Raw genomic sequence first — 25,668 nt, 5'->3', positions numbered from 1 at the left:
GAGAGGAATGGTTGGCTGAACTGAGGAGAGGGGAGATGGTGTTGGTAGTGTTTTGTGCCTGAGGCATAAACACTCCCTGCTATTTCCCTTTCGGGCAATGGTAGCTATATGCACGTGACAGCCTTGTCCCCTTCCAGAGAGATTAGTCTTTCTCTCTTCCTGTTTCCTCAAGATACAGGTCGACCTTACAGTCTGATCTAGTCAGATAGACGGGGCTCGATTATAAGGTGGCAGCTCGCCAATGCTAGGTCCGCCAGGTGAATCATTATCTGCGATCGTCTGATCCGACCCTCCGACCCTCCGACCCTCCGAACTACTATGCGTCCACTATACGGCGAAGAGATGTTTCCTCCGCCACGTCCCCGCCCCCCTACGACAATTATGCAATTAATTCTAATTTGCTATCGTCCTATCTCCGGTCATTTCCATCTATTTAACACCTCGATGGCGTCTCTCAGCTGGCAAAGGGTGAGAGCTTGATTGGCTTTGATCCTATTCATTCTCGTACTGTATCCACGTCTACGCATCTGCCAAAAGTACTGGGATGACTCCAAAACAACTGGAAAAGGGGAGTCAGGAAAATGGTGCTTTTCCAGAGACCGAAGTTGTCGACTGGGACGGAGAGGACGATCCGACCAACCCTCGCAACTGGCCAGAGTCCAAGAGATGGGCGCATGTCGTTATCATCTCTATTCTGGCTCTCATCACGTACGGCGTCTCTCTATGCGCGATTGAGGTGCCCATTGGCTAACATTTTCTGTAGGAACATGGCGCCTACAATGTGTGCCCCGGGCATCACGGCAATTGAGGCTGACTTGCATATCAGTTCCAGTGTTGCCAGTACACTTGCGGTCACACTGTACGTACTGGGAATAGCGATTGGCCCTATGTTTATGTCGCCACTCAGCGAGCTCTACGGCCGTGCCCCTGTTTACCACGCCGCCAATTTGATGTTCGTGGCCTTTATCGTTGGCAGTGCGTTAAGCCAGAACCTCGGCCAGTTTCTCGTCTTCCGGTTCTTCTCCGGTTGCGCTGGTGGTACCCCGATGACCCTTGGCGGTGGAACGATTGCCGATATCACAACTATCCAGAAACGAGCGGTGGCAATGGCGTTGTTCAGTATGGGACCTCTGGCGGGACCGGTAAGTCGCTCGCTGTCGCTCCCGCTCTCGAGGTCTTATCTTGTACAAGAATCGGCTTGGCTAATGAATCCGTCCAGGTGCTCGGCCCAGTCATCGGAGGCTTTGTTACCGCAGGACCGGGTTGGCGTTGGACGTTCTGGTTGCTAGCTATTCTGGGAGGAGTCGCCGGAGTGATGGCGCTGGTCATCATGCGGGAGACGCATCCTAAAGTCATTCTGGAGCGCAAAGCAGCCAATCTACGTGCTACTACTGGCGACTTGAAACTACGTTCCAGGCTTGCCAGTGGTACTCCGCTCTCACCCGGACAGGTCCTTCTCCGAATTCTGATCCGACCACTCATGCTTCTTTTCCAATCGCCCATTTTATTCGTCATATCCCTTTACGTGGCCTTGGTGTTTGGAGTGATGTATCTCCTCTTTACCACCTTTCCTAGCGTGTTCGAGGGCCAATACGGGTTCAGCACGTCTGTATCCGGGCTGGTCTACCTGGGCCTGGGAGTTGCATTAGTCGCTAGCATGTTCCTCTTCAACTTTCTCAATGGCCGGGTACAGGCGACACGGATGAAAGCAGACGAAGTGCAACAAGCTCGACCAGAGTATCGGTTGCTCCTGATGATCTGGTTCAGCCCGTTTGTCGGGGTGGGCTTGATCATCTACGGCTGGACGGCATACTACAAGGTTCATTGGATCGTGCCTATTATCGGCACTGTCTTCATGGGGTTCGGAGCTTTTTTTGTGATTGTAGGTCTTTCGCCCTATCTATGGAACTGGTGCTAACAATTGGTCATTCAGATGCCGGCACAACTCTACCTGGTCGATGTGTTTAGCTCCCAGGCGGCAGCCTCCGCTCTAGGCGCCAACAACATGCTGCGTTACATTTCGAGTACCTTCTTGCCACTGGTGGGGCCTGCCATGTACCGTAGCCTTAATTATGGGTGGGGGAATGCATTGCTAGGGCTCCTTGCACTTGCATTTGTTCCGGGGCCTCTTTTGTTCTATCGGTACGGCGAGCGCCTGCGCAACAAGTCTGCGCGACGCGCAGAATGAACTGAAAGCGATGCATCAACTGAGAGGAGAAGTAGACAAGGTCTGGCGCACTATCTGTAGTGCGGACGACTTGGAGTATGGCAACAAATTCGTCTGCAAGGCCGCGGAATTCAGCTGAAGATGCGGTACCATTACTTTAGTCAAACAGAATGTCTCGATCTATACCGTCTGGCCTGCAACAATTGGAGCCCACAGGAAGCGCTAGACGACATGATTATATTAACCCTTGAAGTCTGGACTGAGACATGCCAGAGCGGTACTACTATCTCCTCTGGAGAACGCTGCAAAGTATTTCGTACGGAGACGCTGTATATGCAGTACCCAAGTTGTAGTCTTTTCAGTTATGCAACAGAAACTTCAGCCTCATTCTCCTGTCCTATTCTGTCCACAAAACTGCGACATCAACAATTAAAAGAATCGAGAGTGGTGCAAGCTCAACTATGAATCTCTGCCCTAGCCTGCATCCCTCATGTGCTTTTGTAAATACTGGGGGCTGCAGGACTCGAAAAAACGCTCTGGATAGAACTATCTGGCATTTGGCCAAGTGTTAGCTTTGACCTGTTACCCGACTTGATGCGCTTGGCGGATATGAGGTCTTTGAGAGTTGTTACCACTGCTAGGTGGCTATTGTCTCCTGCAGTAATATCCTCATAATAGTTCATCGTGGTTGATCCACGTCCGCATCGGCATGCCTGCAAAACTCCAGCAAGGCTTCAGTGCCTTGCACCTCTTCTTGGAAAGACTGTTGTTCAAGGTAGAGTCCATCCTTCAGGGTGGAATATCCAGTCGGGCTATTGGAAACTGTTTATTAATATTAAAGAAACTCTGCAGCAGCTGTATCTTCCAGCTCATGATCTCTTTCCGCGCTGAATTCAATCCTTCCGCATTGATCAGTGTAGATCGCATGGGCTTCTCATAGGAAGAAAGTCGTGTGGAAGGCTCCTTGGATGCAGTTGGTAAGTCTCCCAGCAGACTAGACTGTGCCTGGTCTAGGAGAATAAGAAACTTTTGACAGATATCAAGACTCTCTTGAGTGCTTTGCTTCTCGTCTTCCATCCTTTGGAGCTCTGCTGGATCAATTTTTGTGACTGCTGAGCCGTTGAGCGATAAGGTCTCCACCTTCATGCGTATATCTTCTAGATGAGTTTCTAGATCGCTCTGCGTGTTTTGGATAAGCTTCCTATACTCCTCGACAACATGTTTAGTGATATTTGTTGTACGACTGTAATAGCAGACATTACCACTCTCAACATGACAGATCGGGAATATCCATGAAGCGCGTACATGTTCACATATGCAAGAGCGATTGTTATCGTGGACTTGTAGCCCTCTAACATGTTCTTGAATCCTATAATGTCGTCGCCCATATACCGTATCTTGAGCCAGTCTCGTTTACTGTATCGTTCTCCTGAGGAATACTTTGTACATTCCGTCGCCAGAGCGTTGAACTCTCTGCAAGCACCGGCGCATCTTTTGAGGGGCCCCTCCAGCGCCGCAAGGTCGACATCGGTATTGCTGGTTAACTCACGCAAGGTTTTTAGAAGTTCTGATAGATCCTCGAGCTCTTCTCGAAGCTCACGAATGGGCTTATCCCGCGACTGGAAACTTTTGATGGTTTGGTAGAGGATAGTGGTGGCCTCCAGGGCGAGAGCCACAAAGGTTGTGATGGCAGAGGTAGTACCAATTGCTTCGGCCACAGCAGAGAGTCCGTAGTGAAGAAGGTCAATTTGAAGGTCAATTTAAAATGTGAGATGTTAAATAGTATATTATAAGCACTTTTCAAGAGAGAATCAAACAGCGTAAGGGGGAATATATATAGCATATATCTCAAGGCCTTCGAGCACCGAGCGTATCAGGAAGTCATGAATTATTGTCATTACAATAGAAACCTAGCTTAACAGGACAGTTCGCCTTCATCCTGGCGCTAAGGGCCGACAATCAACATCCATGAACCGACTACTTTGAATTTAGGTTTCCGTGGGCGCTTCATGTAGAGGTCAATCCGTATTAGCGGCTTAACCGTACTAACAATCATGTATTAACAGTTATAGTAGGAAGGTAAATCTTAAAGTTGGTGCAGTTATAAGCGCCCGCCTACATGCGAGTCAAGAGAGAAAAGCCTAGACGCCGGCACTGCAATTAGAATTCTTGGAAGAGGTGCATACGGCTGCATGCTATTTGCAGTCATCGGCGCCTACGCAGTCGCAGGATCATCGCCAGACCCATAAGTACCTATTGGCTTTTGCCATCATTGCAATGGGTTATGCAAAAAGACTTGTGGCCTTGAGGACAAGGAGCTCAGATGGTGGACAATGGGCACCCTTGGCTACTAGGTTTTGCGTCTGCATCTGAAGGGAGGCGCTGGCTCAGGATGCCGATCAATAGCGCATAATTCAGGAGCCTCATGACTATAGATTCTGTTCCTGCAAGGCTCAAGGTCAAAGATTAATGTTGGACGCTTGCGATGCTTTCCAATCAACAAACCCTTCTTGTATACGGCGGGTGTAGCAGTATAGTATTAACTTGCAGGACAGTTTTCCTTTGAATCCAAGAATAAGAATAAGTTCATTTAGCTACGCTATATTTTAGCGAAAGGGCTGGTGGCTATCTTTACCCGGCCTGGCACGCCAGGCTTCAATGTCTGCTGATAGTACGCTTGCTCCCGATAAAGTACCCAAGGGCGCTGATCACTCCTTTGTTACTGTGATTCTCCTTATACTATGCATAGGTTTGACCGGACTACATGACCTTCTTCCACTTCCAGAGCGAGGTGGAATTGCAGTACTGCTTCAAGCCGGTCATGCCCCATTCACTGCCGAGACCGCTCCATTTATGCCCGCCGAATGGAACATTCGGCGCGACATCAAAGTGTGAGTTGAGCCAAACGCTGCCGGCAGACAATTGCCTGCCGATTCGCTCCGCCCGATCGAGATCCTTGCTCCAGACGGAGGCACCTAGCCCGTCTTTCAGGCTGTTGGCGCGTGCAATCACATCCTCCTCGTCAGACCATTTGAGAAGAGGAACGATGGGCCCGAAGGGCTCCTCGAGGACGATACGCGAATCTTCAGGAGGGTTGTCGATGATGGCAGGGCTGATGTAATAGCCCTTGGAGTTCTCGAATACCCTGCCCTCGAGAGCCTGTTTCCAGTTGCGCCTTCCGATCTCGGAGTACATGTCTTTGACTTTTTCGTACCTTTTACCTCTGATTAGCCTGAAGTCATCTAAGAGATTATGAAAAATCAAGATATAAATATATGAAAAAGAAAAAAAACCCCGACACTTACTGCATGCTGTTCTGGATCGGCCCGACGAACGCGTCTGGCTCAAACCCGTCTCCGGTCTTGATCGACTTTGCAAACGCGACCATAGCGTCACGGAAGGCGTCGTAGATACTCTCGTGGATGTACACCCGTTTAATGAGCATACAGATTTGGCCGGAGTTGAGGAACGCGAGACTGGTGATCTTGGGCACAATGGCATCGATATCAACGTCCTCACAGATGATAGCCGGGTCGTTGCCCCCGAGCTCTAGAGTCACGCGTTTCAGGGTTTTGGCGCAGCTCTGCATGACCAGCTTCCCCGTGGCGCTCGACCCTGTAAATGTGATCTTATCAATGCCAGGATGCTGTGTGAGTATCGGACCCAGCTCGTCGCCGCCGCTGAGCACCTGGAGGACTCCCGGCGGGAAAACGCGCATCCCAATCTCGCCGAGCTTCAGATCGCAGTAAGGCGTGTACGGGGACGGCTTGATGATCATCGTATTCCCGGTGATAAGCGCTGGGCCGACCTTGCCCAGGGCGAGCAGGACCGGCCAGTTCCAGGGGACGATGCCGCAGCACACGCCCAGCGGCGGAAAGGTCTGGGTGATAGAGCGCTCCTCGTTATCATCCAGGAGCTCGTCCTTGACCTCCATTGTCGCAAACGTGCGCAACCACTGCACGCTCATGTCGAGCTCCGTCTGGGCCAGGCTCAGAGGCTTGCCCTGTTCCAGGACCAGAAGGTTCGCCAATGGCGCACGCTCTGCCTCTACGGCATCCGCATACGCGACCAGGAGCCGCGAGCGCTCCTGGAACGGAAGCCGAGACCATGACTTGAAGGCAGTGCGGGCGTGCTCTACGGCGCGGTCGACATCCTCCTCTGTGGCCCAGGGCACCTCATATAAAGGCTCGCCGGTGGAAGGGTTGGTGGAGTGGCGGGTCCTCGCGGAGGGCACGAATTGGTTATTGATAATGTTCCCCGGATAATGCTGGACTCGTCAGACGCGCTTTAACTTGAGCCTGGTGGTTGGGGACTGACCGTAGTATCGATCTGAAAAGACATAGTAGATTCGTGGACTCGTAATCGTAATCGTATTGGTATTGGTATTGTTGGTAATTATGGTGGTGGGCGTTGTACAGAGTAGTGCAGCGGCAGAATATGACGTTGACCAAGAAGTTTGGCTGGATGTCGACTGGGATCCAGCATTTTTATAAAGTCGTGTAGCGGGGTTCAGGATCAATTACAGTTGCATTTGCGGGACGTCTGGGCGGAATTCAGCCAAAATCAACCTCGGGAAAGCTGTGACGGTGACTGAGACATTGACTGACCGCCGGCCTGACAGCTAGGCTGACAGTCTGGTACAAGTACGCCCCCACAGCGGCTCTGGCCGGGCGTCCCGCAATGTACTGTACGCCAAAGTACTGGCATTGCAGCTTGCCGGAAGATAGTCCCGCGCCCGCTATATCATTGGGCCCAACGGTAAAGAGCCAGATCTGTCCACTCTGGTGCTAACGATCGTCCAGCCATCATATTGCAAGGCTGAGTGAGATACAAGAGGTTTCTTTACCTGTTTTTATTATCTCTTTCCTTTATCTTTTTATGTCTCTTTTTTTTTTTCTTTTCTCCTTTTTTGTCTCTCTCTCTCTCTCTCTCTCTCTTTTTATAATTTTATCGTATTTCTGTAATTTTTATCTTTCATTACCATCTGCAGACGGGCGATTCCCTCGTGTGAGACAGTACGATACGAGCAGCCCTCCGTTCCGTCTCGGACGCCATCGCTGCCGCTATCGGGTCTGTATTGGTTATCTTACTGAATTTCAAGTGCTCTTTCGAGACGTACGGATAACACGGAATATTTCCGTGCAGACTCCTTATCTCGTCAAGCGTTTCTAGGAATTGCTGGCTGTCCCTTCCCGCTTGGCTTCGCAGTAGCCCAGGGTCGAAGAACTGGACGGCAGCGACCGGCTGGGGGTGGCACGAACCGGCAGGTTTAGGTACAAGCAATGCTTAGCGTACAGCAATGCATAAGCTTCTGCTGCATCTTTTGTCATCTGGTGTGAGGAAAGACTATATCTGGCGGCGCTTGCCGTTGGAATCAGTCCAACCTCAGTGACTAGCCCAGGGAACGGGTTTGGCCAGCTTATAGCAGGCAAATGGAACTACTACGTCCTTCGCCATACGCTGGATGCCGACCAACAACCAGTCTCTGTGTTCAGACCAGAAGATGGCCCTATCCAGCACTGTCGTGGTGCAGAGTATCAGCATGCAGCCTTACTGGACGGCCAGAGGATCAAGGGATCGGGTGCCTGGCATTGCTCTGATCTTGGTAGGGGTCTCTGCCGACTGCCTTCTGGGTGAAGAACCAGACGGCTCGAAACAGCCAGGCTTCTACCGGTATCCAGGAAGGCTTTATGCAGCCGCTGTGTAGCTGGTGACGTGCCCGCAATATTTAACAGTCGCTGTTCAAGATAGGAGGCATCATCCATACAGACGCTATCTCGAGGAGTTGCGACCCTTTGATGACTCCAAGAAATACCTGGGATCAAGTCGTCGCAGACAATCCTGGTGATCGGTGCACTTTGGCGTCTACACTGGGGTACCTAGCAGCATCTGATGTTGTAAACAGACCCATGAACTAAATGTAATGCTCTGTGTAGCCTCTCAACATGGCATAAACCTTGTCTATCTTGTCTTCATCTTTTATTCATCTTCCGATCATTTTTACTAATTTCTCCTTTATTCTATTCTATTCTATTCTATTTTTTTTTTCTTTCGTTATTTTTTATCTGTTCCATTTGTTTGTTATCTTTTATTCTTCTAATACATGGAGGACAAGCTTCATACAGTGGCCGCACAACCAGCGGTATGGCGACCTGTAGCTGGACAAACTAACGGATACAAGACATCCAGCTGAGAAGGCGATGCAGCATCTGATATCAGTTCAGAAAGATACAAGGCCAAAGCAGAAGAGCCATGAAGTAGGCTGCCTACTCGTAGGCGGATACGTTTCCAACTCCTATCCAGTGGTAGGGTGCTCCTCCACCTTCCTCGATAATTCTCTCCGTAAAACAATATTTTTCCATAAATCAAGCATGACCGTATATAGTACCCTTTTTTCAGCTATGCACCCTGCAGAATCCACCTCTTGGACCCTGAGCTTCCTGATCATGCACCACTGCCGCCCTGTCATTCAGGGTTCGTTCCATTGGAATCGGAAGCAGCCGATCATTGCCAGCTTTGCCGGATGATGAAACGACGGAAATGCTTTTCACTCCAATGAAATTATTCGCTCCTGCGCCTTCATTTAATGCGGACGCTCGGCGCGCCTTCTTCTGACCGCGCTCGCGGCTCCTCCCGTGCTGAATCGGGATGGTTGGGTTGGAGGCTGCATGCGATTCGAGGGGAAACATGGGGTGCATTTCTTGGCCTGGGGAAACTTCTTCAGGAAGCTGTATCATTCTAATCATTCTATACTCGGAGTATACAAGTGCCGAGATGGTCAACGCCGCTTACTGGGCCCGGGATCGTCTATAAAACCCTCCTGGAGGGTTCACCAGGAAGAGGAATGCAATACAGTTCAACGCACTTTCTTGCAGTCTCTTGCGATCTACTACTTCGGCTAATAGTTTCTCAGCTGCACAATGAGGTTCATCCCTCTCTTCCTGCTGGCCGCTGTGGCCATTGCCTCCCCTACGCCGGACCTCAACGCCCGGCATGAGTTGACCCGCCGCCAGGCCTCAGAAAGCTGCCCGATCGGCTACTGCACACAGAACGGTGGCACTACCGGTGGTGCGGCCGGTGACACCGTGACCGTGACCAATCTGGCCGATCTGACTGAAGCCGCCGAGAGCGATGGGCCGTTGACGATCATCGTGTCTGGGTCTATTTCAGGCAGTGCCAAGATCCGCGTGGCCTCAGACAAGACGATCTTTGGAGAGTCGGGTAGTTGTATGTCTTCTCTTTCCAGCTAAAAAGGTCAAAATTAGGATCGTGGACTTTGTTGACCTGGGCGTAGCTATTACCGGTATCGGCTTCTACATTCGCCGCGTCAGCAATGTCATCATGCGAAACTTGAAGATCAGCAAGGTCGATGCAGACAACGGCGATGCCATTGGCATTGATGCCTCCTCCAATGTCTGGGTCGACCACTGCGACCTCTCTGGAGACCTCAGCGGCGGCAAGGATGACTTGGACGGACTGGTCGATATCAGCCACGGCGCGGAATGGATCACTGTCTCGAACACTTACTTCCACGACCACGTCCGTCTCCCCAAGCCCTTTCTGCCCCAAGACTACTAACGATGAGCAGTGGAAAGGTTCCCTCATCGGCCACTCCGACAGCAATGAAGACGAGGACCTGGGCCATCTGCACGTCACCTACGCCAACAACTACTGGTACAATGTGTACAGCCGTGCACCACTGATCCGGTTCGCCACAGTGCACATCATCAACAACTACTGGGACAGCCTGATTGACACGGGCGTGAACTGCCGCATGGACGCACAGGTGCTGATCCAGTCCTCCGCGTTTCACAACTGCCCCGACAGAGCGATCTTCTTCGCCGACTCAGACTACACCGGGTATGCGGTCGTAGACGATGTTGACCTGGGCGGCTCGAGTAACTCGGTGCCCGAGGGAACCCTAACGCCTAGCTCCTTGCCTTATTCGGCCATTACTGCGCTGGGATCTGGGCAGGTTGCGAGCGTGATTCCGGGTACAGCGGGACAGAAATTGTAAGCCATTGAGCGAGCGCATTACGCCATGCAGGCTTGGATGGACCGTCTGGGCTGGGGCACTAGCGTAATGGGCTGCAGGTTTGCAGGATTTGCTCTTAGTGCTGTTTAGGACTATAACATGTTCATCTCCTATTAGGTAGTTCGTGCTGGATCTTCCAGACTAGATGGCCAACATCAGTGGACATTTGTAGTGCTCTGAGTTGATCAATCTGAATGAATCGTTTGAATTAATGTATCAATATGGTACCGGGTACTTGTTGCAACGGTGACTAGCTTAGACATCTTATGAACTAATCCAAGGTCCGGCGACAATATGAGGGAGAGAGAAACGCCTTGTTCTTGTTCTTGTGTTCATTATATACTCTCTTTACTCCTTCTGCCATAGAAGCAAGGCGAGCTCATCATGTATGGTTTAGGGTTTGACACTGCGTAGTGCCATAACCCTGTTGGCTTTGCAAGCAACGTACGTAGCGTATACGGCGATATTCTATTCTTCAGGTATGGAACAGGATTACTAGCCGACGGGAGACTCAATATACTAGATAATCGATCTTACGCATATCTTAACTGGAGTTACTTGCTAACTTCCGCGATAGGTAAGCCAGACAAGTACATATGTATCTATTGTTTACCAAGTGTAATCTCTCCCAAATCTATGCTGAAGCTTGACGGCTTTATTTTTTTTTTTTTTTTTCCTTTTTGGTCCTTAAGGCTTCGGTGCCGCGCTGTGAGCCTGGACGCTCGCCAAGCTGAGTCTCACCAATAGTACCGATACCTGCGCCCTTTACTCTAGGTATTTGTGCGTCCCTCCAATTCCGCCTGAGACTCTGGGTTCAGAGTCTTCGCAGACAGTCGGTTCACCCACCGAAACTCAAGGATCTGGAGCATGGTTACAGCAAGCCACACCGCGCCCAGAGAGATACACACAGTCCAGGCGGTCTTGTAGAGACGGGCGTCGCTCTGTTGGGTCTGAGTTAGATGGGGATATCGCTGAGTACGAGGGAGATGGTAAGGGACGAACTGCTCTGAATACTTGGTTCCCGTACGTGCCGCCTAATTAGAACATCCGACTGATGACATTATCAGCATTTGAATGGTGTCGAAGTAAGAAACAGCTAGATGGATGGCTAGGGCTAGCAGAGGTGTGAGCAATGGCCACTCACTGTAAGTTGCGTACGCCACCGCACGTTTCTGGTGCATCTCAAAGTTGTGCGATAGCCAGGTAACATTAATCGGCTGCCAGGACCTAAAAGACATGGTTGATTAACGCTCTTCGTCTTCATCTTAGATTCCAGGGCACGGAGCGTCCGACTTACGGTGCTGCCTGAGCCACCAGGTAAGCCACATAAAACGACCACGAACTTTCCGAATGGACTGGGAGACGCTTGAATTCGTATATTAGCACTCGTAGCCGACAACGACAGGAAAACGAGAACACCATACATAAAGCGCAATCAACCCGGCGAGTGTCCACACGCCGACGAAGAGGATCGCATACCCAAAACGGTTATACCGGTCGACTGCTGCCGACAGCGCAACACCAAAGATCCCGGCCAGCAGGCTCCCCAGTGCATAAGCAGGTTCGCGCAGATGCTACTGAAGCCGAGCGATTTGATGATCGTGGTGTGCCAGGTGCTGAGGCCGCCGACGCATTGTAGGCTAGAGGAACAGGTGATGAGGGACGGCCAGGTGGACCAGTGGAGGAGAACAGAGGTTCTGACGGGCGGTTTAGCCTGACATGTAAGGTACAGAGAAGGAGGATGGACCGCACATGTCTTTCCAGCTGATGTTGAGGGTTGATCCGGCGGCCTGATGGTCTGCTCTCCGCGCCTGCCGTGCAACGAGAATGTCCGCTTCGTGTTCACTGAGCCAGCCCCCGAGGTGGAAGAGGCCGCCAAACAGCTCACCTGTGTGGTAGGGTGACTTGGGCACTAGGGCAAAGGCCAAGAGACCCACGGCTGTTGCACGTTAGCTGGGACGTATATGCCCGGGACACGGTGGAGGCCGACCTATGGTAGAGACGCCACAGATGATGAATATCCTACCGCAAAGGCTCCGTTAGCAGCATTCTCCCCTCCGAGGGAAACTACTGACCACTGCCATCCCCTCAAGCCTCCCTGCCATGCAAAGTCAAAGCACCCGCCGAGATCAACGACCCAAAAGCCGCGGAGACAGATGGGCCCAGGAAAAAAAGCAGCCGTGCGCTTCGTCAGCTCATCAGGCGCGTACCACCTTGACAAAGTGTACAGCCCGTTAGGAATGAATCCGCTCTCGGCAAGGCCTAGGAACAGTCGAGCCGCATACCAGCCACTTGCGTCAGTGACTCGGCACTGCAGCACCTCGACAAGAACCCAGACAATGACTTGGCCGGGGATCCAGTAGTGGGGGCCCACGCGGTGGAGGACGATCTTGAGGAACGGTTAGATCTGAGACGGAGGAGGGAGGGCTTCGATACGTACGTTAGACGGGATTTCCAGCAAGACAATCCCGAACCAGAGCAGAGAGACGCCGGTATTGGCTTGATCGTGGGTCATGGATGTGTCGTTGAGGAAGGTCGACGTCAGGACGCCCGAGACATTGGTGCGATCAATCGCCATCCAGGTGAACATCAGGGAAAAGATTGGAAGGAAGAGAAAGTCCAGTTTGCGGACGATGCGGGCATCCTCTGCCGGCCTGCATGTAATGAAGAATTGTTGACCATTCTTGTCGATGTGCTGGGAGAGCATGCCTCTTGTGCTTCTTCTGGAGGATCGATACTGAGGGCGTCTGCCTTCTTGTCATCAGAACGCCCGTAATGGGAGTACCCGACTGCCATTGTTATAGTGATAGTGAAAGTAAAGATACTTCCACGTGAAATGTTAGACTCTGAACTCGTGCAGGAGTTCATGACGGATGACGGAATATTGGGGTAGGATGTTGTTGGCAGCATCTATCTGGCAGCTAGGGTTGACGCCATATATGGCCCCATACACACCATCAGCCCGTCTCCCGTATCGCTGAGATAGGCATTCATGACCTGTTTGGCACCTCAGTTGGCTCCCAGAACCGCAAGATGCCTTCCTCCGTTGAGCCCAGTCAGCCTCTTCCGGTTTATTTTATCGGCCATGCGGGCGTCGGCCTGCTTTTTGATGACAGGCCTGTTCTCCCATCCGCCCGCGCCAACTTGCGAGAACTCGGTGAGGAGATCTTATCGCTGTCCCCGCGTCCAGAAGCCATTGTGACCTTTAGTGGCCACGTTGAAGCAGGCTAGAACCATGGACCGGGCGCGATTGAAGGTGAGTTTCGTGGGCAGACAAAAGGCAACAGCACCGTAGAGTTCGCGCTGAAAGCATGGACAGTGAATGTTAAAAAGAAGACATATATCCAGGCGAGTATACCTAGTACTTGGATTCCAGCTTGCTGACGAGTCTCAAAGCACGACTTTGTCAACGACTTCCACGACTCTAGGCCCTTTGTCTACGAATATGATTGGCCGCACCAGGACGCACCTGATCTGGCAGTGCAGTTATGGCAGCACCTGCGCCAGGCAGGAATCAAAGCCAAGCGCGTGGAAAGAGGAGTTGATCATGGCGTCTGGCTTCCATTCAAGGTCATGTTTCCGGAAGGTAGACCGTTGGATATCCCCTTGGTCCAGATCCCGACGTTTCATGGCTATGATCTCGAGAGCCAGATCCGTTTGGGGGAGGCTCTACACTCGTTGCGGTAGGTGTGGCTCGTCTGTGAAAGACTCTGCTAATTGATCCACCCAGCCGCGAAGGGGTTTCTCATTTTGGGTTCCGGTATGGCTGTTCACTCCTTCGCCTCCATCCAGGAGATTGCCAAAACTCCCGGAGACGAGGAGAGAGAGGCCGTCCGGGCCAAAGTCCTGTCCGAGTGCAGAAGCTTCGACACTCACCCGAGAGCAGCAGTGACGAAGAATGACGGGAGGGAGCGAAAGAAGGCTCTGCTGAAGTTGGAGGCCCTCTATGAGTTCAGGCGTTCCCATCCCACTGTCGAGGTACGCGATCGTCGAATAAAAAGCAAGGGTCCTTGACTCGAACTGACTGTATAATAGCACTTTACGCCCCTTTTGGTCGCCGCCGGGGCAGCCGGCGATCCAGAGGTTGTTCCTCTGGGTACAGACTTGGTCGAACCAGGCATGTCGTACCTCAACTTGCGGTTTTCTTAGCACTTTGCATATCAGACTTACAAAGCCAATCATGTCACTTCATGACGAGCTAGAGTGCCAGAGGCTGCTTTCCTTGATAGCCCTATAGCGTGTCCGGATAGTGAGCTGGCAGCCACCAGAGACTGGGCTTAGTAGCGCTGACTGCAGCACAAACGTTGCAATTAGACTTTATTACCAAGCATCCACTATCTCTCAGACTGCAAGCTAGTTTATGCTTGTTCCTTGTACGTCGGGATGCTCTTTTGCAATGCCGTAGAATAAGTCAATGGAGAATTGGCTATGGAGATATAGAGCTTGCTCGTCCGACGAGCTGTTCTTCAGGCCATCAGGACCTAGCTTATTATCCGGACCTATAACTAACTTGTCGGCCTGGTGGAAGCATCCTCAAACAGCTCGCCGCTCTGGAAGAGCGGGTCAGTGGAACTTCTCACAGGAATATAGCGCAGTTGTAAACGTTTCCAATCGAGCCTTTCTTATCGTTTATTTTTCTCTTCCCCATTTTATGTCTTTAGTAATCTGCTTCTTATAGCCCAGCTCGTCGACAAGTAATACTTCCAGTCACGGTGACGATGCCAGTGAGCCTAGCAAGATGGACACGGAAAGGGCATGGCCTATACGATCCTCAAATCTGCGAATATCAACTATAGACCATAAAGAACATCATGGTGACCCGGTCTCCACATTCCACCTTGAGACTATATGTTTGAGACTATATGTACTTCGCTCTGGCAGCCGCCGGGAAGCAGATATGCAAGGTTGATTTGTGTGAGATTTTGCCACTACACCAAAAAGGGTCAACCCTTATTAGTAAGGGCTTTTATTCTGGTTGTCAATTTGGAAATGTCATGTGATGCTCATTCTGTACACAAGGTGTACAGGATAAGACTGCTGGCTGGCGTACGCCATGTGATATTGTGGCTTGGCCATGATCCCCAACCCCTGAGGGCTGACCCCTCAATGTATCGTATCAAGAGATTAAAGAAGATAGCCAATTGTCATATGGCGTCCGATCCTTAGTAGGCTACGTTCGTAGTTGATACAGTTTTACTTCTGCCCTTTCCGCTTTGAGCGTTTATGCGTATCCACAGAAAGGTATTAGTGGCTGCCTGCCGCTGGTGACGGATCTTTTGTCTTCTAGCCTCGTAGTGATTATAGATATCAAGTCGAGACTACATCTCCCCAAACCTTGGTCCTTATTAATCCTTTCGTCCATATGTCTGTCTATGTCTGATATCTCGTCAAACACAGACAAACTCCATCTTTGTCAGTTGCTGCCCGAAGCATATCGACGGCATAACTAAGCATGAAGATACTGCTGACAAAGCTAGGATGAACCCGTGGGCCAATCAACTCTGGTCGCTTGCATAAAGCACAAAGTGTCTACTCCAGCCCTAGCTTGACCACGCTGACTTTGTCGATTGTCCAAATGCCCGTATTCACCAGGCGGCGCCACGCCCCTTCCTCGAAATGCCCTGGCACCTCTGCGACCCCAGGCTCAGGGCCTGAAATCAAGTCTCGTTGAGTCTAGCGAGGTCACGTTAAGCTGTAAAAATGTTCATGCAGAAGAATCGGGTATGCCCAAAGATTACATAATATCCGTGGCGCCTGGACCAAGCCAGGGCAGCCGCTGACGTCATTACTGTGCTCTCATCTACACAATCGCAGTGCAAGGGAGCCGCCCAGCTTGTTCAACGCATCAACCTCTTGCCCACCTCGATCTTTGATCGCTTCAACGCGTTCAAGCATGACGTCAGACTTTCATGCGCCGCCACGGACTCTTGCCCCATTGCCGCTTTCTCATTCTCTTGGCCCGCCTCGCCCTATTCCCCGGATCTCGAAACGGTCAAACGCATGCACGGCATGCAAAACGCGGAAAATTAAAGTAAGCAGAACGAAAATTTCCTCCCGTCACAAGAGGGTTAAGTGGTTGACATGGTACGTCCGTTTGGTAGTGTCGGGGGTCCCAGCCATGTGACAACTGCGCTGCAACCAATCGCACCTGCGTATTCTTGGTCGAGCATGACCGACGCAGAAAGAATGCACTCAGACGTACAGAGCAGGAGCTCAAAACAGTGCAGCAGCATCTAGACAGGATCCTTGAAGTGTTCAAGGCCGGCGACAAAACGCAGCTCGACTATCTCCTTGCCACTGCCGCGGACTTTCGCACCGCCTCAGCCTCAGGCCCTGCGATTCAGGATGGTATGCTTGCAGGCATCGAGCAGGTATGTAGAGCCTTCGCAGAGCTGGAGTGCCATTATCGTTGTCGCAGTGCTAACGCAGTTTCTAGCTCTCGGACATTCCATGCGTCGATGGCGAGAGGCGAACCTCTGAAGGTACAGGGGATGACTTCGCCACTGACGGGCACATGGTATGTGGACCATGTTTCGTGTTTCGAATGTTACTCTTTGCCTTCTAGTAAAGAAATCAAGTTGATACGAATCTCCTGGTCCAAAACAGTCTGCTCCTGGACTGCCCGATTCCAGTTGGTGCACGCCTCCTACCTTTCCAACGCCCTCTTTCATCCCCGTGGGGACCTCGGGCCAGGGCGAGTTCCTGACCGTGGATCCTAACCGCAGCGAAGCCAGTAGAGCTACAGGCTATATTGGCAGCTCCTCGGAGATTGCTTGGCTGCAAGAACTAGGTGATAAGGTCAACAGCTTGACTATGCATAAAGGGCAACAATGCTGGCCCAATATTGATGATTCCGCCGCGGCGATGAACTACCATTTGGACTATATTCAGCTACCCGAAACAATTCCCACCGATCCAAGGTCGTTGCCGCCGAAGCCCTGGGCGACAACCCTGGTCGGCTTTTTTTTCGAGGCGGTCTATCCTTCGTTTCCAGTTGTCAATAAATCGTTATTTATTATTCAATTTGAACAGGCTTATACCTTCTCTGCAGCTCAGCCGTCGCGAAAATGGCTTGCTGTCCTCAACCTGATACTGGCGTTGGGCTCCAGGTACTACCAAGAAACAGAGCCGGATTCTGGACGGGACGTCGATGATCGCGTCAACTTATCGCGGGCACTCGCTCTAGCCAGTACTCCTACTACGCGCACTAGCTATGCAGGCTTACAGCAGGTCCAGGTTGAAGTCCTGCTAGCGATCTACTATCTGGCCTCAGGTCAAGTCAACCAGTAAGCGGTCCCCCTATTTGTCTTTTAATGAACAGTAACGTCTGACCTGGATAGATCATGGCAGACTAATGGCCGTGCCGCACGCTCGGCTATCTCTATGGGTCTGAATCTCTGGGCGGACGGGGACCAGATAGACCCCGTGTCGAAGGAGACGCGAACGCGGATCTGGTGGTCTATCTTCAACCTGGAGCATGTCCTTTCAGGCATGACTGGTCGGCCGCCGTGCATCGACAGTCAATCCATGTCTGTGCGTTTACCGCTGCCATTCGACGAGGCCCAATTCCAACTCTCAGGAGTAGAAGAATTGCTGAAAGCGCCCGCCGCGCGTGAATGCAAGCTCCAGTGGACTGTGCACGCGACCGACTCCGAACTGGACGCGAGGGACCAGTTGTTCGTGACCATTCGCCCGCGCCAGTCTCTCTACTTCTTCCATCTCGTTGACCTTTCCGTCATCATGCAAGCAGCCTCAAGATCCATTTACGGTTTAACCACCGCCAATGACAGTGTCGAGGGCAATATTACTTTTTACAGGGGAAAACTCAAGTCGTGGCTGTCTAGCCTTCAGCCAGCATTCGCTTTCACTACCCACAATGCCAGCGCTCGCCGCCAAAGCTCTGGTGAGATGCCGGACTTCGCGAGCCACTGTCGCGAAAGAACCGGTCTCGCCTTAGCCTACTATAGTTCCCAGGTTGTATTGACCCGTCCGTGTCTTACCTATCCAGAGATGCAGATGGGGACGAATGCCCAAACCTCTCGGTCTCGGTTCGGGGACGATACGGCCAAATCTTGTGTCCATTTCGCTCTTGCTCTTGTCTCTGTTCTTCCCGACCAGCCAGACATGAAATGGATTTCGAAAGTGACCTCGTGGTGGTGTTTATTGCACTCTATCATGCGCGCATTGACGGTCTTGCTTATCCAACTTTCCGTCGGCCAGGTGCCGGTGCGGAGCACGTCAGGCGTGCGGGAGGGCGTAGCAAGAGAAGGAGAGGGGATCGATGCGGTTCGCGACGCATCAAAAAAGATCCTCCTCTGGCTGCACAGTATGGCCAAGCAAGACCCCAGCTCGAAGCGCGCGTTCCATATCGGCCAGAGGCTTTTCAGCACCATCGCGCGCACGAACGGGTTTGATCTACAAGGCGTGGCGTCCGTCTTGATGGCGAAACAAGAGGCTTCGAGGCTTGCAGATTTGGATATGGGCAGTTTCTGTCTGGACTCCCTGAAGCTGCAGGGGGATTTTGCGCACTGGGGCCCCGACGTTACGGGGTCCGAGAGCGGCTATGAGCAGGATCAGGTTCCTTTCGTTGACCCAGCCTTGTTGTCATTTAAAGAGTACAGGTTGTAGGCGGGCTGAAGTTTCACAGCGTCTGTCCGTCGCGGCTGGGCATATTCTTTCCTATGTCTTTTCGTGGGAAGGTCACATATTGATCCCACCCCGCGCCCAAAAAACTTAGGTTATAAGATGCCATTCTAAAGTTCAGACGAACCAGACTGAATCGTCGAGCGAATGACTTGAGAATAGCCACGGGTGAAATAAATTTATCTCATTATATGATTTATATGTCGCAACTGTCAGAGCCCAACAAGCTGTAACAGTGCCGCCTTCTAGGCTGAAACTAAACATCAGATATAAAATAAAAGCTAGGAAATCTTCCACCTTGCTCACTCCCGGGTAAGGTAAACAGCCCCGTCACCATACCCCCTTAGCTTCTCCTTCAATTCCTCCTCAACCACCGCCGGTCTGAACCCGAAGCGCCCCCAGAAAGTCTCCGTGCCATAGACTGACACCAAACAGGTCCTCGAGAACCCCTTCGCAGCCGCAACCTCTAGAAGGCGGCCTATTCCATGCGCAGCAAGACCCTGCCCCCTCAGTCCCGGCAGGACCGCAACATCGTGGATATAGTACTCACTCGCATCAACGGGGATCTCACCTAGCAGGGTATCTAGTGCTGGCGGCTGGTGATGTCGGATTGGATGTGAGATGGCGTAGCCGTGCAGCTTGCCGGATTCGTTAACGAGAGCCAGACACCCTTCCGGGTAGAGGGCGACGCGCTCAGTGAAGATGGCAGCGCGTTCTGGTAGGTCTGGATGGATGGTGTTTGCGACGTGCATGAGGTTGTCGATGTCGGATGCGGTTAGGTTGCGCCAGACTGCTGCTGGTGTGGGGGCCATTGCCGGCTGTAATTGGAGATATGGTCTGATTGTGGTAGTCTGCGAATGTACGTCAGTAAATAGTGCAAATGGCCGATCGTGGTCGCAGGGAATCTGCAGTGTACTTGCGAGCTTTCAGGTCTGATTGGAGAGCCAGGAGCTACCTCTCCAGGGCACGGAATGATAGGCGAAGAAAGGTGCAGCTTTCGAGGCTCCAGGAAAGAAGAAGAGGGGCATGCAGAAAAGGATCCGCTAGGGAAAAGTGGGGAAATACGGCACTATTTAAATATACGAGCGAAACATTGCAGGAGCATTTGCTGCTACTCATCGATTTATTTCGCCGAGCTGCAGAAGCGTGTGATTTCTCTTGTTAATCAAGACGAACCAAGACAAGTGCTCTCAATGCATCAAAAAATTCTACAACGCCACTCAGTATCTAGGGTTGAGATCAAATGGCATCAAAATGAATCACAATGGGCTCATAAGCGCTGCTGGATGGCCTCTATCCAGCACAGGCCATTGATTGAGGTATCTCATGGAAGCTGAGCCAAAATTCTCCATCCCAGAGACGGGGAAATATATATGGTGCCTAACAGCCAAATTGGCAGGTTGATTGACAGTGAGTTTTCATTTACCGGTTTGCGGCCGTTTTCAGAGAAGGCTCTTATTGATATGTCTCAGTAACAGCGCAGTCCTTCTGATTAGACTATGAAGACGTTCACTCGCAGAGTGCCCTCAATCAGACATACATGGATACTCAGACCTGGCACCGGGTCCTCTCTTATCACTACCCAGCAAAGAATGACAATTGAATACGAAGAACATATCATGGACGGTAGGCCGACAGAGGATTGACGGCCTATGCTAGACATAGCAACGGAAGACGGTGCTTGAACTATTCGGAGCCGCCCTCTGTAATGGTAGCAGGCGCCGCAAAGCAGAAAGGACCAATTGGCCATGCCCAGATTTGAGATGGCGAACCCAAGAGTCATTAAGATCAAGGAGAATACGGGTCTACAACTGCAAGTTGTGATTGAGACCGGGCGGTTAGGGCTGCCACTCACCACTCCCACTATTATGGGCATTCAATCTTTTCATGAGAGATGAAGATCTGACCCGGACCAGTCAGTACCTTTGCCGGTTGGCGAGCACACCCCTGTCCTCTCGAACTACCCCGCCACGCGGTGTGGCCTCCACCAGAGACGCCAGCATCAAGATTTCACTTGGGTATCCTTGTCTTCTCGCAGTCCTGAATCTAGGGGGAGCATTATCTGCCAACGAGGCACTCGCTGTCCTTATACAAGTCCAGTACAGTTTGTCTGTCGTTTGCTCTTCGAATTCTCCAAGTTTACTGACAAACCTCCAGACCGTGTTTTGTGACCCGCCTTAGCCGCCAGTGCGTACAGTGCCGCGCGTACTACTGCGGTCTCTAACTCCACAACGTCGACAACGACGCGATACCTCTGGATGTACAACATGACCGCGGATGCTACCACCGGAATCAAGGCAATGCAAGGACAATGGGAGGACGTTTCGGTCTATAGATTCGAGATCCGCGAGCACATGATTATGGCATTCGAGGGTGCTTCGTGCAGCATCTCGGATGTAAATGGCCAGCATCAGGCTAGTTTCGCGAGTAAGGATGCGCTGGTACTTCGGGAGGTTCGACCTGGGGATAAGTGTTATGTGCAGAGGGGTCGTGTGAAGTTCGAAAGGATTTTTTGAATGGAGGGGGCCCGTCAATCAATTGTTGTATTGCTCCGGCTCTAAATACCAGTGTGCAGCATGTATAGATACGATTGCTTGCTCGAGGCACCTGCAGAGACGTCAGGGTAGACTTGCTGGTCCAATCAAAGACCATTTGTTGTCACGTCGGAAGATAGACATCCTCAAACTAATTCTGTTTCAGACCGACCTTGCTAACCCTCGGCAGCCCAAGAACCCTAATACCGCGCAGACGACCATAGACCCAAGCATGATCCAAAAACTGGCATGATATCTCTCCACCAATTCCTGCTTCCCTCTGTTCCTGTTATCCGACGGTTTCGAAACGACGCTCAATGAAAGGCCGCGAGTCCAAGAGCATTGCCAAACCCCAAGGCTGTGTTGAACACTGCACCAGCCAAGGCCTGCGTGTCTTTCGCAAAGGTATCGGTAATGACAGTCAGACCGACTGTATAGAGTGCACCGAAGCTAATGGGTTGCAGCACTTGGGCGACAAAGGCGTTGGCCCAGTATGGCGTGAGGGGGTGGACAAGGGCCATGAGTAAGGGTGACCTGGCGCAGTCGGTGGAGGCTGCGGTGACGATCAAAAATGAGGGAATTCGGTGTACGAATTGGTCTACCATTATGTTCATCAGAACGCCGGCGACGAGACTAGGCAGGATGCGGGCGGATGATTGTAGGGCGGAGAGGCCTTGAACTTCCTGAAAACTGGGTCGCGTTAGTTCATCCAACGTCAGAGAAAGACATTCATGAGATGAATAGGAGCCCGTTACGTACAACAAACTGGCGAAGACCTCCATGGCGTTCAGTACCCCGTTGCAAAGCGCGACCGTAGCACAAAATACTCGAAAATGATTTGCTTTTCCGCAGCGCGTTGTGAATGAGGGCTGGGTTTCCCCTCTTCACCTGATGATACCGAAGAATGCAAGCAAACTTGCCAAATGCTCATATCGTATGTTGTCTTGAAGACAAGAGGAAAGGCGCCCAAAAAGAGGTAGAAGGTTCCAAGAAGGATGGCCGAATAAAGGTCTAGACAGAGGCACATGGGCTCTAGAAGCAGCATCTGAAATGTCTAGAGAGAAGTCGATAGGCCTGATTATCAGCCACCTTTGCGATATTAGTACGACCTTATAGGCTCAGATTCCGACTCATGACTGGCCTTGATATGAACCCGAGTCTCTGGCACAGAAAGCACAATCAAAACCAACAAACCCCAGACTAGATCATGACGAAATAGTACGTCCACCTCCACTGCGTGTGGTAGTTGATGATTCTCCAAGCACAGGTCCCAGAGACGGACTATTAAATGGCGCCAGCGAGACAACCGCCATCGGCTTCTGGATCTCATCCTTCACAAAGACATCCCCTGTCGTGTCTCCTGCAACAGAGAGGAAAGTACCTCTTGCGAAACCTTGGAGAACCGGCCAACAATGAGGGTCTTGATATTTGTTCGATGGCCGATGGGATGATGCAAATGATGAACATCGTCCAGTTACCTAAGTAGAAAGGCCTGCAGCCGTAGTGCTCACTCAGCGGGCCGGTCAGTAACGGACTAAGCCGATGCCCAACATGAAGACAGTCCAGCAGTTGGAGGAGTGATGGAGTGCTGAATTCAGCAGTCATTTGCTCGTAGGTAGCTGAGTAGATCGAACTGGCGCATGTCTTGATTCAGTCAGTGATACTTCATGCTTCGGATGGCAGACGCTCCCGGTGCAAACGATCATGACGACAATCCACCTGTCTCAGCGACATATCTTGGGGAAATGGCCCGCTAGCCGTCTCCATGTTGTCCATAATGGTGTTCAAGACCGAGAATGGAAACGCAGGAAGCCCTGCTTTTAGTTTATACGGGCTAGGAACCCTAGGCGACTTGGCCCTAAGTGCCTAGTGCTCCACACTCCACACTCCGCATATAAAGCCTCAGGCTCTCAACTACTTCTCACCAGCACAAGGCGGGGATCACATATGCACCAAGCAAGCATGGCAGATTATCACCTGTCGAAACGAGCCGCTCACAACTCTGTTCATGGGGATGTCTAGGGCCCCAGAGAACAGTCAATGGGTAACCCATGGTCCCCTTCCAATCCGACCGGGACGTGAGTGAACCACGAGAGCAGACCTGCATGAATCGCTTATATGGACTGACTTGAAACAAAGGGTCAACCTCCGTCTTGCCGAGAATAGTCTTATGCATGAGGATATCGCCGAGTCCATAAAGTCACAGGTGAGTCCTACAGATACTACCAAGACCTTTCTTCCAGGGCTTACCTATTAACACGGAACCAGATCAATGTCTTACCTCTTCAACACCTCACCTACAGCACAGGCCCCCGAGGCTCGCGCCGTCTTCGGGGCGTTGCTGCTGAGTTCTTGAACCAGGCCTTTCGCGCCTGTCAGCCCATCACAGCAAACGACATTTTCGTTACACCCGGCCTGGCAAGTGGCATTGACGCCCTGGCATGGTGCATTTGCAACGATGGCGATGGAATTCTGATTCCACAGCCGCTCTACAATGGATTTCAGGTTGACCTCCTGAACCGGAGTAATGCCCACGTGGTCCCGGTTTCATATACGGGCGTCGATGGGTACTCGTCGCTGGATGATCTCTTCCGTCCAGACGTAAATCGGAAGGCGCTGAAGGCTGCATTTGAAAGAGCTCAAGATAGTGGTATTGCTGTCCGTGCCCTCTTAATTTCAAAGTTAGTATCTAATATTCATCTCGCGCTCGCCGTCAATCTCAGCGAAGCAACTGACAGTTCGCAACATCCAGCCCCCATAACCCGCTGGGAAGATGCTATGTCCGTTCTGTGACCTTAGCCCCATACCGCAGTGCAGTCCAGAAAAAGCTGATCGATGTTCCTAGCCGCCGGAAACCATTGAAGAGTTCATATTGTTCTGCGCCGCGCACCGCCTCCATTTCATATCCGACGAGATCTACGCACAGTCTGTCTTCGAAAACCCAGCTTTACCAAATGCAACACCGTTCGTTTCAGTCCTATCACTCGATCTTGTCAATTCCCATACCATAGATCCTGCCATGATTCATGTGCTCTACGGTGCAAGCAAGGACTTTTGCGCTAACGGCTTGCGCCTCGGCATTGTTTGCACACGCAACCAGGGTATCATCCGTGCGATGTCTAGTATCAGGTGTGAATACACCTCCAATTGAACAGAACGGAATTTCACTAACATTATGGCGCTCGCTTCGCTCTAGTATGTTCTCTTGGTCGCCGCATCTCCTCCAGGACGTCTGGGCCGGGATGCTGGAGGATAAGCAATGGTTGAAGAGCTTCATGGCGAGAAAGCGAGAGCTCATGGCTGATCACTACACAATTGCTGCACGCTTCTTCCGCGAATGCGGGATACCCTTCTATGAAATGTAAGTGAGCCTGGCCTCTATGGTCTCGTTAGTTTCAGTTTCAGCTATACCAACCACTAATCCTTACCTAGGAATGCCGGACTCTTCTTCTGGATCAACCTTCAACACCTGATTTTCCCAGATCCAAGGTCGTGCTCGGAGTTAGCGTCAACTGGCACAAGCAAAAAACCGTCTTCGTTGAGTATTACCTCCTCAGACTCTAACGAGCATCGGCGACGCGAGCAGAGGATCTGCAATATCTGCATGGAGCACGGTGTGCTCATCGCCCCTGGGCACGTGTACATGGCTGAGGAACCCGACTGGTTCCGGATCACGTTCACGGTTGGCAGGGAGGCGTTGGAGGAGGGTCTTAAAAGGCTGAAGGAATCCCTTCTGCGTGTACGAGCGGAGGTCGAGGCGGGTATAAAGCCGTAACAGTGAAATGGAGCCAGCCAGTCGATTGGAGTACGGAGTTAGCACTAAAATAAACACTAAGCCAGTAGACTGGGGGCGGCTGCGCTGGCAGCTGGGACTTGGCTTGAAACAAATAGGGGCACGAGCAGGCCTAGTGGTCATTATGGATTGAGAGGTTGAGATACATTTAGCGGCCAGTATTCAAAAGGAAGCGAGTACTCTTACCCGGCATACTCTCCTACTACGCGAGCGGAGAGGGAGTACATATTATGGTCCAAATCGAATTGATCCCTCACAGCTTGCACCGGCGTCATTCGAATTCCTTGAGATTTAAGAGGCGGCTGGTTCTCATGAGCAGCAGACATTCTACAACCATGCCAAGTAATTATAGGTACTATCCCAAGCCATTGTACCACTACGCCTAAACAGTATTAATATCACAAGTGAATCTCTGAATCTCTTGTGATGACATACAGCCTGACATTATAGCCAGCCTTCAACGACCCAAGTGCGTAAAATCCCTGATGCCTATCTT

General features: G+C 51.5%; 10 protein-coding genes across 10 annotated transcripts; 5 read left to right on the top strand and 5 right to left on the bottom strand.

Moving 5' to 3' along the window:
• The first annotated feature begins 210 nt into the window (after nucleotides 1-210).
• On the top strand, nucleotides 211-2,596 carry BDW70DRAFT_25137 (MFS transporter). Its single transcript, XM_073743600.1, has 4 exons — nucleotides 211-708; nucleotides 764-1,142; nucleotides 1,220-1,882; nucleotides 1,934-2,596. Exons 1-4 carry the CDS (start codon nucleotides 545-547, stop codon nucleotides 2,186-2,188), a joined length of 1,461 nt encoding a protein of 486 aa, XP_073597407.1. The 5' UTR covers nucleotides 211-544; the 3' UTR covers nucleotides 2,189-2,596.
• Nucleotide 2,597: 1 nt separating this feature from the next.
• BDW70DRAFT_25135 (uncharacterized protein) lies at nucleotides 2,598-2,972 on the bottom strand. The gene has a single exon (XM_073743599.1). It carries the CDS (start codon nucleotides 2,848-2,850, stop codon nucleotides 2,656-2,658), a length of 195 nt encoding a protein of 64 aa, XP_073597406.1. The 5' UTR covers nucleotides 2,851-2,972; the 3' UTR covers nucleotides 2,598-2,655.
• Nucleotides 2,973-4,815: 1,843 nt separating this feature from the next.
• Nucleotides 4,816-6,828, bottom strand: BDW70DRAFT_133351 (aldehyde dehydrogenase family protein). The gene is made up of 3 exons (XM_073736315.1): nucleotides 6,485-6,828; nucleotides 5,473-6,434; nucleotides 4,816-5,381 (listed from the first exon to the last, which is right to left on the bottom strand). Exons 1-3 carry the CDS (start codon nucleotides 6,506-6,508, stop codon nucleotides 4,928-4,930), a joined length of 1,440 nt encoding a protein of 479 aa, XP_073597405.1. The 5' UTR covers nucleotides 6,509-6,828; the 3' UTR covers nucleotides 4,816-4,927.
• A 2,259-nt stretch (nucleotides 6,829-9,087) lies between these two features.
• On the top strand, nucleotides 9,088-10,184 carry BDW70DRAFT_166766 (pectate lyase family protein; the record flags this gene model as incomplete). Its single annotated transcript, XM_073742076.1, has 3 exons — nucleotides 9,088-9,394; nucleotides 9,462-9,706; nucleotides 9,756-10,184. The coding sequence occupies 3 exons, from the start codon at nucleotides 9,088-9,090 to the stop codon at nucleotides 10,182-10,184; spliced, it is 981 nt and encodes a 326-aa protein (XP_073597404.1).
• A 788-nt stretch (nucleotides 10,185-10,972) lies between these two features.
• On the bottom strand, nucleotides 10,973-12,909 carry BDW70DRAFT_158572 (major facilitator superfamily domain-containing protein; the record flags this gene model as incomplete). The annotated part of the gene is made up of 10 exons (XM_073740542.1): nucleotides 10,973-11,143; nucleotides 11,205-11,236; nucleotides 11,347-11,429; nucleotides 11,500-11,567; nucleotides 11,627-11,703; nucleotides 11,781-11,899; nucleotides 11,955-12,141; nucleotides 12,193-12,224; nucleotides 12,278-12,591; nucleotides 12,643-12,909. 10 exons carry the CDS (start codon nucleotides 12,907-12,909, stop codon nucleotides 10,973-10,975), a joined length of 1,350 nt encoding a protein of 449 aa, XP_073597403.1.
• A 3,149-nt stretch (nucleotides 12,910-16,058) lies between these two features.
• Nucleotides 16,059-19,253, top strand: BDW70DRAFT_25096 (Zn(II)2Cys6 transcription factor). Its single transcript, XM_073743597.1, has 5 exons — nucleotides 16,059-16,233; nucleotides 16,304-16,573; nucleotides 16,639-16,719; nucleotides 16,809-17,488; nucleotides 17,543-19,253. The coding sequence occupies exons 1-5, from the start codon at nucleotides 16,096-16,098 to the stop codon at nucleotides 18,828-18,830; spliced, it is 2,457 nt and encodes an 818-aa protein (XP_073597402.1). The 5' UTR covers nucleotides 16,059-16,095; the 3' UTR covers nucleotides 18,831-19,253.
• BDW70DRAFT_25093 (GNAT family N-acetyltransferase) lies at nucleotides 18,989-19,976 on the bottom strand. Its single transcript, XM_073743596.1, has 2 exons — nucleotides 19,762-19,976; nucleotides 18,989-19,696 (listed from the first exon to the last, which is right to left on the bottom strand). The coding sequence occupies exon 2, from the start codon at nucleotides 19,655-19,657 to the stop codon at nucleotides 19,148-19,150; it is 510 nt and encodes a 169-aa protein (XP_073597401.1). The 5' UTR covers nucleotides 19,658-19,696; nucleotides 19,762-19,976; the 3' UTR covers nucleotides 18,989-19,147.
• An 832-nt stretch (nucleotides 19,977-20,808) lies between these two features.
• On the top strand, nucleotides 20,809-21,492 carry BDW70DRAFT_133335 (uncharacterized protein). Its single transcript, XM_073736314.1, has 2 exons — nucleotides 20,809-20,949; nucleotides 21,003-21,492. Exon 2 carries the CDS (start codon nucleotides 21,104-21,106, stop codon nucleotides 21,359-21,361), a length of 258 nt encoding a protein of 85 aa, XP_073597400.1. The 5' UTR covers nucleotides 20,809-20,949; nucleotides 21,003-21,103; the 3' UTR covers nucleotides 21,362-21,492.
• A 201-nt stretch (nucleotides 21,493-21,693) lies between these two features.
• BDW70DRAFT_158568 (uncharacterized protein) lies at nucleotides 21,694-22,161 on the bottom strand (the record flags this gene model as incomplete). Its single annotated transcript, XM_073740541.1, has 2 exons — nucleotides 21,694-22,069; nucleotides 22,139-22,161. 2 exons carry the CDS (start codon nucleotides 22,159-22,161, stop codon nucleotides 21,694-21,696), a joined length of 399 nt encoding a protein of 132 aa, XP_073597399.1.
• Nucleotides 22,162-23,087: 926 nt separating this feature from the next.
• Nucleotides 23,088-25,375, top strand: BDW70DRAFT_166758 (pyridoxal phosphate-dependent aminotransferase). The gene is made up of 7 exons (XM_073742075.1): nucleotides 23,088-23,457; nucleotides 23,519-23,585; nucleotides 23,648-24,060; nucleotides 24,132-24,159; nucleotides 24,225-24,508; nucleotides 24,576-24,740; nucleotides 24,812-25,375. The coding sequence occupies exons 1-7, from the start codon at nucleotides 23,420-23,422 to the stop codon at nucleotides 25,152-25,154; spliced, it is 1,338 nt and encodes a 445-aa protein (XP_073597398.1). The 5' UTR covers nucleotides 23,088-23,419; the 3' UTR covers nucleotides 25,155-25,375.
• Nucleotides 25,376-25,668: the final 293 nt, after the last annotated feature.

The sequence above is a fragment of the Aspergillus foveolatus genome (assembly GCF_047715535.1).
Source record: "Aspergillus foveolatus strain CBS 279.81 unplaced genomic scaffold BDW70scaffold_15, whole genome shotgun sequence".
NCBI lineage: Eukaryota > Fungi > Ascomycota > Eurotiomycetes > Eurotiales > Aspergillaceae > Aspergillus > Aspergillus foveolatus.
This window is presented reverse-complemented; position numbering and strand designations above follow the sequence as displayed.

What these genes read in the sequence shown, in the direction of transcription:
- BDW70DRAFT_25137 (XM_073743600.1), top strand. Translation starts at nt 545, where the DNA reads ATGACTCCAAAACAACTGGAAAAGGGGAGTCAGGAAAATGGTGCTTTT. An exon ending in TCTATTCTGGCTCTCATCAC is followed by an intron (nt 709 to 763) that starts GTACGGCGTCTC and finishes CATTTTCTGTAG; the next exon opens with GAACATGGCGCCTACAATGT. An exon ending in TGGGACCTCTGGCGGGACCG is followed by an intron (nt 1,143 to 1,219) that starts GTAAGTCGCTCG and finishes GAATCCGTCCAG; the next exon opens with GTGCTCGGCCCAGTCATCGG.
- BDW70DRAFT_25135 (XM_073743599.1), bottom strand. Translation starts at nt 2,850, where the DNA reads ATGAACTATTATGAGGATATTACTGCAGGAGACAATAGCCACCTAGCA.
- BDW70DRAFT_133351 (XM_073736315.1), bottom strand. Translation starts at nt 6,508, where the DNA reads ATGTCTTTTCAGATCGATACTACG. An exon ending in CTTTTCAGATCGATACTACG is followed by an intron (nt 6,435 to 6,484) that starts GTCAGTCCCCAA and finishes TGACGAGTCCAG; the next exon opens with CATTATCCGGGGAACATTAT. An exon ending in CCGATCCAGAACAGCATGCA is followed by an intron (nt 5,382 to 5,472) that starts GTAAGTGTCGGG and finishes CAGAGGTAAAAG; the next exon opens with GTACGAAAAAGTCAAAGACA.
- BDW70DRAFT_25096 (XM_073743597.1), top strand. Translation starts at nt 16,096, where the DNA reads ATGACGTCAGACTTTCATGCGCCGCCACGGACTCTTGCCCCATTGCCG. An exon ending in TGCTTGCAGGCATCGAGCAG is followed by an intron (nt 16,574 to 16,638) that starts GTATGTAGAGCC and finishes CGCAGTTTCTAG; the next exon opens with CTCTCGGACATTCCATGCGT. An exon ending in GCCTCAGGTCAAGTCAACCA is followed by an intron (nt 17,489 to 17,542) that starts GTAAGCGGTCCC and finishes TGACCTGGATAG; the next exon opens with ATCATGGCAGACTAATGGCC.
- BDW70DRAFT_25093 (XM_073743596.1), bottom strand. Translation starts at nt 19,657, where the DNA reads ATGGCCCCCACACCAGCAGCAGTCTGGCGCAACCTAACCGCATCCGAC.
- BDW70DRAFT_133335 (XM_073736314.1), top strand. Translation starts at nt 21,104, where the DNA reads ATGTACAACATGACCGCGGATGCTACCACCGGAATCAAGGCAATGCAA.
- BDW70DRAFT_166758 (XM_073742075.1), top strand. Translation starts at nt 23,420, where the DNA reads ATGGGTAACCCATGGTCCCCTTCCAATCCGACCGGGAC. An exon ending in CCGAGTCCATAAAGTCACAG is followed by an intron (nt 23,586 to 23,647) that starts GTGAGTCCTACA and finishes ACACGGAACCAG; the next exon opens with ATCAATGTCTTACCTCTTCA. An exon ending in CGTGCGATGTCTAGTATCAG is followed by an intron (nt 24,509 to 24,575) that starts GTGTGAATACAC and finishes GCTTCGCTCTAG; the next exon opens with TATGTTCTCTTGGTCGCCGC.